Source organism: Melitaea cinxia, chromosome 7 (genome assembly GCF_905220565.1).
Source record: "Melitaea cinxia chromosome 7, ilMelCinx1.1, whole genome shotgun sequence".
In the NCBI taxonomy this organism is placed as follows: domain Eukaryota; kingdom Metazoa; phylum Arthropoda; class Insecta; order Lepidoptera; family Nymphalidae; genus Melitaea; species Melitaea cinxia.
The window spans coordinates 13,493,460-13,505,145 of NC_059400.1; the positions used below are offsets into that span (position 1 = coordinate 13,493,460).

The 11,686-nt window shown below is 29.5% G+C and overlaps 1 protein-coding gene and 1 long non-coding RNA gene across 2 annotated transcripts; both read right to left on the reverse strand.

Moving 5' to 3' along the window:
• Positions 1 to 397: 397 nt before the first annotated feature.
• LOC123654939 lies at positions 398 to 572 on the reverse strand. Its single transcript, XR_006743287.1, has 2 exons — positions 532 to 572; positions 398 to 439 (listed from the first exon to the last, which is right to left on the reverse strand). It is a non-coding gene; the product is annotated as an uncharacterized LOC123654939 (long non-coding RNA).
• Positions 573 to 3,824: 3,252 nt separating this feature from the next.
• On the reverse strand, positions 3,825 to 5,285 carry LOC123655018. Its single transcript, XM_045590866.1, has 2 exons — positions 5,245 to 5,285; positions 3,825 to 5,152 (listed from the first exon to the last, which is right to left on the reverse strand). Exon 2 carries the CDS (start codon positions 5,032 to 5,034, stop codon positions 3,907 to 3,909), a length of 1,128 nt encoding a protein of 375 aa, XP_045446822.1. The 5' UTR covers positions 5,035 to 5,152; positions 5,245 to 5,285; the 3' UTR covers positions 3,825 to 3,906.
• Between the last annotated feature and the right edge of the window lie 6,401 nt (positions 5,286 to 11,686).

Consider the following 11,686-nt stretch of genomic DNA (forward strand, 5'->3'; position numbering starts at 1 on the left):
TGGAGTTAAAAGAACATATACGTATTTTATTATTATTAAATTCGACATTCTTGTCGAAATATTTAAATACTGTTAATTAAACGTGGCTAGTAAATTAAAAAATAAGTACAATAAAAGTCAATTAAGAGTTATTTTTAAGAATGTAAAATTGTAAAGAGAAAGAGAGAAAGTCGCACTTCTATCTCTTGCTCCGTTAAACGCACCCGATCACACTTTTTGTAATGTTCTAGTAACGTAACGTAAAGAAGTTTCACTTCACAAATGTCTCCAAAGTTATAAACCATTTTTTAACCGACTTCAAAGGAGGAGGTTACTTAAGTCGACCGTATATATATATATATATATATATATATATATATATATATATATATAATAATAATTATACTTTTTCTGTTCCTTTTAATAGAAATCCCAAAATAAAGACTATATTTGCGTTTCTCTAAAACAAGAAATTTATTTATATTACCACATATTTTCTATATTTACAATTCTTAGCATTTAAACTACATTATAATTACAATATTCACTTACCTAAAACAAGAAAAACAACATTTAAAGCCTTTATTTAAACTAATTTCCTTACAATCTTAATGTAAAAATAATTCTGTCATCACAACAAAGTTTTATTTTTCTGTCCTGACAATAAAATAAACAAAAAGGTTCTAATTAAAAAAAGTAATAAAATATAAAATGAATGTTGTGTTTTCTTTACATCTCCCCCCCAGAAAGAAACAATTGCAAGCGGTAATCCATGCAATTGTTCATTTAACAACCAAAACTGGAGTCAGTTTGGTAATGTGGTAGAAATTTGATTCCGATTTTCTATGTCCAGTATTAACTTCATAGATTGATTTGGAAATCTTCTTCAGAATTTCATATGGTCCAATTCTTAACTCATCTGTTTTCTTCCTATTTAATCGATTTCCGTTTTCCACATAGACTCTGTCTCCCACTTTCAATACACATTCTTTTCTATGTCGGTCGAAAATTTTCTTATTATAATTGTGAGAATTAATTGTATTTTTTAAGGCTAATTTTCTATCTCTTTTTAGATCTTCTTTTGTAGGTCTTGATTTCAGTTCAGTTGGTAGAATATTTACATTTTCTCCTTCCAAAAGATATTTTGGAGAAAACTTTGTTACTGTATGTTCCGTTTCATTATATTTTTCTACACATTTATGAGCAATTGTTGTCCATGATGTTTTTTTATCACTTTCATTTATTTTGCATCTTATTTTATTGACTAAAGTTTGGTTTAGCCTTTCATTAATTCCGTTTGAGAATGGTGTATCCACAGCAGTAAAAATCATTTTTATGTTATTTTTTTTTAGAAATTCCTTAAAATCTTTCGAATTTATACCAGTGTATTGGTCCGTTAATATCATATCAATATTGTAACTTTCTGTCACACTTTTTACAAGTTTAATGAAATCATTTGGGCTTTGAGTTTTTGACGTGAAAATAAAAGCATATCTAGTAAAATGATCAACCAGTAAATGAAGGTACTTTTTTGTTGACCGTGATCCTCCGAAACCTCCAATAGTATCAATTGATACAATTTCAAATGGACGTCTTGCTGGACCTAAATATGACAATAAGCCATACTTTGGCTTTTTCCTTGATTTGTTTTTTATACAAATTTCACAGTCATTACAAATTTGTTTAATGTTTTTAATGAGGTTTTTTGCTGTGTAGAATGGTGTTATTTTATTTATCATCTGTGTTGTTCCAAGGTGACAGTAAGTATTGTGAACATCTTTAATTAGAGTCTTACTAAGTTCTTCTGAAATTATTATTTTTTTTTCCTTTTTTCTCCTTTTATAATAAATTTCATTCTCCAATATAAATTTTCCTTTTTCATTTTGTAAGTGCATATTTGTTTTTTGATCATGTTTTATGTCTTCTAGGTTTATTAAATTTACTACTCTCAAAAAATCATCAGCATTCTCATAACAATCTAGAACTGGATTTCTGCTTAAACTATCTGCTTCTTGATTTGATTTTCCTGGGTTGTATTTAATTTTAAAATTATATTGTGATAGATAGTAAGTCAAATCACCAAGTTCTTCATCAGTTCTAGACTTGATGTTCAAATTTTCTAATGGTTTATGATCTGAGTATACTGTAAATTCTCTTCCCATAAGCCAGTGCTGCCAATATTTCACAGCTTCTTTTATTGCCAAACATTCTAGGTATATAGCCTTTTTCTTCTTTTGAGCTTCAGTTAATTTTTTTGAAAAATAAGCAACCGGCTTATTGTCTCCTTGCTTATCTTCTTGTTTCAACACCGCTCCCACTCCCTTAATGCTTGCATCTGTGTAAATGCTTATTGGTAGTTTAGGGTCAAATATTTTCAAAATTGGTTCTGAGCATAGCAATATTTTTATTTTATCAAATGATTCCTGACATTCTGTAGACCATATGAATTTCACATCTTTCCGTAGTAAATTATGTAAAGGTTCCAGGATGATTGCGCTGTTAGGTATAAACTTATGATGAAAATTTACTTTTCCAAGGAATTGACGTATATTCTTCCTTGTTTCTGGAACTGGGAAGTTTTTCACAGCAGTTAAGTAGTCTTTCAATGGTTTAACTGAATTGTTTTCTATTATATGGCCCAAATACTTGGCATAATGATTTGCAAAGATACATTTAGAAAATTTTAGTCTAAAACCTTCAGTAAGGATCGCTTCCAATAATCTTGATAGGTGTATTATATGTTCTTCAAAACTTTTTGAAAAAATTAAAATGTCATCTATAAAATTTACTGCAAAACTAGAGAGTTTGTATTTTCTAATGATATTACTCAATATTCTCTGGAATATAGCCGGAGCTGTCTTTAATCCAAAAGGAAGGCACGTCCATTGGAAATGACCCTCTTGTGTCACAAATGCAGTTTTGTATCTATCTTGAATTTTTAATGGAATTGACCAGAATGCAGAATTTACGTCTAAAGTGGAAAAGTATTTACAGTTAACAGTTTTCATTATTAAATCATCAATTAATGGAAATGGTTGTGATTGAGGGATTACAATTTTGTTTAATTCTCTAAAATCTATACATAATCTTGTTTTTTTTTCATCTTCCTTTTTATATGCCAGTGTTACTGGAGCAGCAAATGGGCTATAAGACTCCTCAATCAAATTTTTTTCTAGTAGTTTTGATATTTGACTTTCTATTTCTTTTCTATCTTCTGCTGTACATCTGTATGGACGTTTACAACAATATTTATCTACCATTAAGTCAATGTGAGCCTCATAATCCCTTACAGTGCCGACGTCATATTTATCCTTAGCAAAAACCGTTTTGTATTTTTCTATTAACCTATTTATCTCTGATTGTTGAAATGAATCTAGATGGTTTACTATCATTTCAAATTTATCCACGTTTATATTTTCATTAAAATTAATTTCATATTTGTTTACCAATTTTATTTCTTCTCTATTTTTGTCACCTAGTACATCAGGAATTTCGACATTTTTATTCTGAGCATCTCTCCTTAAGTATTTATTGCCCTTCATATCCTCTTTATTTGAAGTTAACCCTTCTTCATTTTTATTATCACATTGTGTGATTTTTAATTCTTCATTTTGCATTAATTTGAAATTTTTAATGCAATCCAGACCAATCAAAAAATCATAATGGAAATTTTCACTATCTATTACAAAAATATCCATAGTTTTTTCAATATTATAAATTTTTATTCTTAATGTTACCATTCCTTTTACTTTTTTATCACCATTAATAGTTTTCAAGTTTACCATTTGTATGTTATTTGTATTTTCTTTTTTTTGTATCTTCAGAAACTAGGATTTATTAATGACACATTTGAACCTGAATCATAAATTCCAGAAACTTCTAAAGTGTCATTTAAAAGTAACTTTACTTTTATTAATGGTGGCGTTATTAGTTTTTTGGATTTTTATCATTTAGTTCAATTTCTAATTCTGAGTTATTTACATGTTTTACCAATGCGTTTTTATTTTTCTCTCGGAACCAGCAATTTTCCTCAGGATGGTAACGTTTTCCCCTTTTTTCATTAACACAAATTTGGCAGGGTTGTTTTGCTTCAATTTGTTTTTGTTTAGGGTTCAAATTTGTACATATATTTTTTTCATGTTTATTTCTTCCAATTAGATATTCCAATTTTCCTATTTCATTGTAGAGATCTTCCGTTGTTTGTAAAATTTTTCTATCAATTTTATCAGTAACATAATTAGGTAAACCTAATGCTATAAGATCAATAAGCGTCCCAGTATCAATAGATTTTCTTACTTTTAACAACAATTTTTCTTTTTTTAAAGCATATTCAAGTAGCGAGCCTGCTTGGTATTTAAAAGTAAGTGCATATCGAATGGGCGACCATCCTTTGCTTGCAAAAGTCTCACAAAAATTTTTCTCCCATTTGCCCCATTCTGATTCTACTGTATATTTAATTATCATACAGCTGTACCAATCAACACCAGAGTATTCCAAAAAATTCTTTAATATTTCGATTTTTTTCTTGTCTTCGTTAATTTGGAAACGTTCACATTCTTTATTAAAATCTTTAATCCATTGGCAGGCATTTGAGTTTCTTCCGGTGAATTTTTCAATCATAAAATCCTTTGCAATTTTTCCCAAGGTTTGAGTTTCAGATTCTTTTTCTTTTCCTTCAAGTATTTTTTCTAATAATTTTTCCAATGTTTGATTTGAACCGCCAGGTATAGATTCAACCTTATCTATTTTTTCTACAATTTCTTGCAGGTAAAAATCATTAAACTGCAAATTTTGTTCTTCATCTAAATATATTTTTGACATTTGATCTGTCAATGTTATCCAGATTTTCCTTGTTTGATGTCTTTTATTTAATGATTTTTTTACCTTTACAAAGTTTGTGGTATTAGTAATTTCTTTATGTAGACTTGTAGGTTGGTATTCGGCTGGTATTTCAAAAACTCGACCATCAGGTGTACCTATTGAGGTTATGCATAAGATATTGGATTTTCCATCTGCTGCTGTCTTGACAGCGAAATCAAATCTTAATTTATCCATCTTTTTTATTTTATTTTTGTTTGTAATAAATGCGGAAAATGTTGTTTTATAATAATAATTATACTTTTTCTGTTCCTTTTAATAGAAATCCCAAAATAAAGACTATATTTGCGTTTCTCTAAAACAAGAAATTTATTTATATTACCACATATTTTCTATATTTACAATTCTTAGCATTTAAACTACATTATAATTACAATATTCACTTACCTAAAACAAGAAAAACAACATTTAAAGCCTTTATTTAAACTAATTTCCTTACAATCTTAATGTAAAAATAATTCTGTCATCACAACAAAGTTTTATTTTTCTGTCCTGACAATAAAATAAACAAAAAGGTTCTAATTAAAAAAAGTAATAAAATATAAAATGAATGTTGTGTTTTCTTTACATATATATATATATACATATATATATATATATATATATATATATATATATATATATATATATATATATATATATATATATATATTATGTATGTTCGGGGATAGCTCCGTCGTTTATGGACTGATTTCGATAATTCTTTTTTTGTTGGAAACGAGATATCCCCTAGTTTGATATCATAATAAGGAAACCAGGATCTGACGATGGGATCCTAGAGAAATCGAGGGAAATTCTCAAAAATCCGCATAAATTTTACTGTGTGCACCGATTTTAATGATTATAATATAATCGAAAGCCGATGTTTATCGTGTGGTCACATTTAAATTTCATCGAGATCTGATTACAACTTTTGGAGTAATCTTTGATAATCCGTATTTACTTGACTATTTTTTCATCTACCTACGTTGTACTACTTGTCGATATAATTGTTTTTTTTTTATGTCACTAGGTCGGCAAACAAGCGTACGGCTCACCTGATGGTAAGCGATTACCGTAGCTTATAGACACCCGCAACACCAGAAGCATCGCAAGCGCGTTGCCGACCCAATCCCCAATCCCCCAGGAGCTCTGGTCACCTTCCTCACCAACAGGAACACAATACTGCTTGAAAACAGTATTGAAGTCGGTTTTTCTTCGTTTGCCTGCAAACACGATTATTACTATTGTAATTTTCTTTCTGATAGGAGGAGGTCTTTGAACAATTGTTGAAAACATACAAATTGTCACAATACGGTACTGCGTACAGTACTTATTATGCATTAATAAAATACTCTACGCGGTATCGTAGCGTCGTAAAACTGAATTCACATGCTTAACATAATGTTCACATGTCATACGTCGGGATAGTTCGCTAACGACCATAATTATTATGAAGAGTTGTTCGCACGACCGCCACAGCACGACGCGAGCTCCGAGCACCGTCAAAGTGAACTTCACTAATTAGCAAATAAGGAGAATTCAAGCGCTGCCAAAACGTGCAGCTCTGTACATTGTCTTTAACATCACACATATTGCCTTCAAATAGTTTTCATCGTTGGAAGTATTGGGAACAACTCATGCATGTAACTTTGTTCTCTTTATACTATTAGGGTAGCCTTAAAAAGAACAAGTTTCTTAATTCGAAAGTATTTTTTTTTTTGTATTTTGCCTGATAATTTTTACATAATTGTATTGATTTTAAAGATTCTTTGTTTAATCGTAAGCTGGTACTTGACAAATGCTTGGCAAGTGCTCTTACTGAAATTTAATCGAGATCTGTTGTGCAGATTTTATTATACCTAATAGTACGAATTTAATTGACATTTTTTGACTACTTTTGTTTTTTTACTTAAGTCGGTTAATTTCGTTTTTTTTTATAGAGCAAACACAATAATTGCCGAAATATTAAGCGCTCGCTAAAAGTGGGAAACATCAATCGATGAGATAAAACATAACATTATTCGAACCTACATTTATTTTTTTACGTTTTGTTTTTATGTGTCATTTGATATTTGACGAAGTAAGAAATAGAATTTTTTATTTCGTTTGTTTTAGGCATGTATTTAGATAATTTTAAGTAATAATTAAGATTCTCCTTTAAGTTTCTTCAGTGAATTCTTATAACCATTTTTATTATTAAATTACTTATTAATAAATAATGCTTTAGTTTCATTTTCAATTTTATTTTCAATGTTATTTCATTTCACATAAATTTAACGTTAAGCTTCTCGAATCTACAAAGTCATGATAACTTTGTTTTTAGTTAGTAATGGAAATATTTCTCGATAACGATTTACAAACGGTTGTAGTATTTTCGACTTGTTTTATGAAAAAATGCTAAAGCAAATTTTCTTGTATGGTAATGTTCATTTAATTTTTGATTTTAACCATTTCATCATCCTTTATATTTTATTTTTTTTACTGCGACCATTTTTCACTCTTTAAATTTTAATTTTCCTCTGTAATGGACAGAGCTCTATGATAGATCATTGGACAAGGACGTAGTGTATTTTTAGTTACAGAGACCCGTTCGCATCCTTTGTCTTCGCAACCGAACCTATAAAACGTGGTCAAAGTCGTCGGAATCAAAACAAGCAAGTTCATCGACTACATTTTCTCAACACATGTTGCACTTTGCAACTTCTGACTATGTGTTGTTTGCTCGTAATATTCACTTTCCTAAATTATTGTAACCATATGTTTAATATCAAGTTAAGTAAATTGCCTGAGTAAACATAAATTAAATAAATAATTAGAGTATTTTTGTGGTTTTTTTGGGATTTGTTTTGTTACAACCTCAAAAAATTGCGCACTGTACTTTAGTTTTTAATTTTTTTTGTTGTATCTATTAGGGATCCTTAAATCAATATATCACTTCTTAATGTTCACTACTAAAAGTTGTAAATGCTTCATGTAATCTCGCCCAGTCGAGTGGTATGTTATTTATCATGTGTAAGTTATCTATCCGTAAAGATTCACCTTATGTGACATTACCGAATGAAGTCAGTGCGAGCTGTTTAGCGAGATGAAAAAGAGGCTTCTACAGATTATGTAATACTAGCTGATCCGGCAATCTTTGTATCGTCACTTTTTTCGTGAACATATCGATTTATTGAAGTAAAACTTATTTACGCACGCTTGACTAGAGACCGTTACGAAAAGTGTGATCGGGTGAGGCGAAAGGAGCAAGAAAGAGAGGTGCGAGCACAAATTTTCTTTCTCTCTTTCTCTCATAGCCAGTTTTCGTATATCTAAGACACAGTGCAGGCCTATTGCTAAAGAAGTTTTACTTCAGTCGTGTTGTCTAAAACAAACTCATTTTTATTTTTCTTATGTATTAACCTTATCGTGACAATAATGAAAACAAAAATATAAGAATTGTCTAATTTGGCGCAGTCATTTGGAAGTTACATTTCGTCGAAAAATTTTATTTACATATATATAGATTGGTTGGTTAGTGTTTACAATATACTCGAAGGGAAATTTATAATTGAGGATCGTAAAATAATATATGGCATTGTAATGATTAGTATGTATTAACCACCAACCTAAATGCTCTAAATATTTATTGCTATTTAGCACCAAATAATTTTTTGTAGGTATTAGCTGTTAAGATACCTACCTACAAGGCGTTACTTAGTAATAGAGATAAGCCTATATGCAACCTAAAAGTCTTAGCCTGGTATAAAAGTTATTTTAATATTATTATGTAATCACTGGCAATTTCGCTTCTAGTAAAAGTATATGTATACGTCATTGTAACAATTGTGACACAAAATTAGAAAGTTCGATCATATTTTCCCTTTATTACGAAATTAATACAAAGTTTACAACCCGTGATATGTGGCTTCAACAGCTTTAATACAATGTTATCGCGTTATGAAATATGAGGGTCATTCGTATATTTTATCTTTACGACCTACAGGATATAGTACAAATAAATATCACATATGAATTTAAACTGTCCACGCAAAATATCACTTAAATTATGATATCCCCTGCTATTCGGTTAAAAATATAAACTTTATTATGTTCACCTTTTTTCTTATACAATAAAATTGTAATGCTACGGTTATATACTTTTAATCCTTCCTACTAACTAGTATTATAAAAAGAAAATAAGTATACTGGGTCTTTCTCAATTTCTTTCACCTTTTGATAGGATACAAATTAATATATGAATATTTAAAATTATACTCATAAAAACTTATTGCTTTTCTGTCAAGTTTCGAAACAACATGAATAAAATTTCGAGACGCTTAAGTTCTACAAATTAAAAACGAAATTTAAAATATTACGAAATATTACAAATTTAAAATATTACGAATTTTAAAATATTTCGTGTACATTTAATAAATTCGTTGTAAGTATGATATTAACAGCGATATTAATGTCCTCGTACTATTCACACATCAGTTTTAATTAATCTGCGGTGCTGCCTTAATTTGAGTTGCCAAAATATACTTGATTTTTGAATGTGGCATCGTTGCGTATATAATGAATTGAATTCAATTTTCTGCCTGTAAAAATAAATCAAGGCATTTTTTTTAAATATACTAGCGCTTGACAGCGATCTAACCTGATGATAGGTGAAGATGCAGCCTAAGATGGTGCGCGCTTGCCTAGAAAATACCCATTCACTCTTGATTTATTGAGGCTAGTAGGAAATTAGTTTAGTAGTTAGTTATTATTGACTAAATTAGTTTTACATTAACTCAACGAAAATGTGCGTCAAATGAAAAAATATTTGTCATATCTATAATATAAAAATGAGTCGCTGAATGTGTTGCTAAGCGCAAAACTCGAGAACGGTTGGACCGATTTCGCTAATTCTTTTTTTAAAATATTCCTTGAAGTACGGGGATGGTTCTTACGGAGAGAAAAATTCAAAAAAAAATTTTAAATTTCCTGAAAAAGTCTAAAAACAACACTTTTTTATACTCCCATACAAAAGATTTGTGATAATACTTAAAAGTCAATTTGAACTTTAATACCATACGATAAAGTTTGTGTTAGGCGATACGAAGTTCGCCGGGTCAGCTAGTTGATTTTATTATCTCAAACACTGATTTAGTTTACTCATTACTAACATAGATTAATTAAATTATAAAAAAGCCTTGCTCTTTGAGTTTATGGTCTTATGAATTTTGATGTTTTAGTTAAATCAAAAGACGAATTAATTGAAAAAGAATTAATTCAGTTTTAATATTTAAATTATGGGCTGACATCAAAATATACAAAATAATACCGACTTTGACAGTTTTAATTATTATCTTTCGAATCACAATGAGTGTAATAAAAATGTTTGTATAAAAATCACTATAAATACTTTAAAATTCGAAAGGAATATATTCTGAAATTGTTATTTGTTAGTAAACCAGTGGTACCTTAAAGTTTTAATAAGCAGATACTACGCAAGAGAAACGAGTTTTCTTCGAGACCGTGCTTACTTATATATTTGTAATTTTTTTGGTTCCCCCGTCATTACACAACTGCTTTTCGTTGATGTCATAAAGAAACGTTCTGTTTAGCATAAAATACAATTTTACAGTGTTGGAGTGCGCGGGTGTATTTGACACAGGATTTATGATTTTAATAAAACTCTCGCTACAACATTTAAGAGTGTATCGCTCGGAACAGATAGTAAATTAGAAGTACCATTTATATAAAGTTTCATTTCAGTGTAATATTAATGTGTGAAAAGAATGACCTTTTTGAAATATTTTATTTGATCTATGCGGGCAGGTAATAGAGTTTGTTATTAATTCTTTCCATTTACAAATCATATTCAAGTTTTAATGTTAACGACGTTTACTTCGGGTACGTATATCCATAAGTTTATTAGCACTCCATCTGCTCTATACATCTTGTATATCCGGTTAAATCTTGTGCAGCTATAATAGCAGTAACACACCTTAATATGGACAGCCGTTCCGTTCTTCTATGGTATATAAATGTACGGATCGTGAGAATTAACTGAATAAAAAGTCGGATAAAAATTAGGTTGAAGAGAGTTATTTTTTCATTGAAGATATTCAGTGATATAGTTATTGCTAAATAGTAATTGAAACAGTTATGATTTTTAGGAAAAGTTTTCGTATATATAAAACTTTGGTATCTTAAATCTTACTTTCTAAAGATATATGTTTTTTAACCGAATTCAAAAAAGAAGGAGGATACTGTAAGAGTGATACGTGTATTCGGGGATAACTTCGTCGTTTATGAACTGATTTTGATATTTTTTTTTGTTGGAAAGAAGATATCCCAGGTGTGGTACTATGATAAGGAAACCAGGATCTGATGATGGGATTCCAGAGAAATCGAGGGAAACCCTTGGAAATTCGCACAACTTTTTACTAGGTGTACCGATTTTGATGATTTCTAATTTAATCGAAAGCAGATGTTTATAAAATGTTTGTTATAAAATGTCTATTAATTTTCATCGAGATCTGATTAGATCTTTTGAAGTAATCTTTGATAATGCGTATTTACTTGACTATTTTGTCGTTTACCTACGTTGTATTACTTGTCGATGTCATTGAAGTCGGGCTTTTTTCTTTGCCAGCAAACACAATTATTGACAAGATAGCCTGTTGCACATAATTCTTTTATATTGTACATAAAGTGTACTTCTTTTTAACCGACTTCAAAAAAGGAGGAGGTTACTCAATTCGACCGTATATATGTTTTTTTTATGTATGTTCGGGGATAGCTCCATCATTTATGGACCGATTTCGATAATTATTTTTTTGTTGGAAAGGAGATATCCCTAAGTTGGTACCATGAT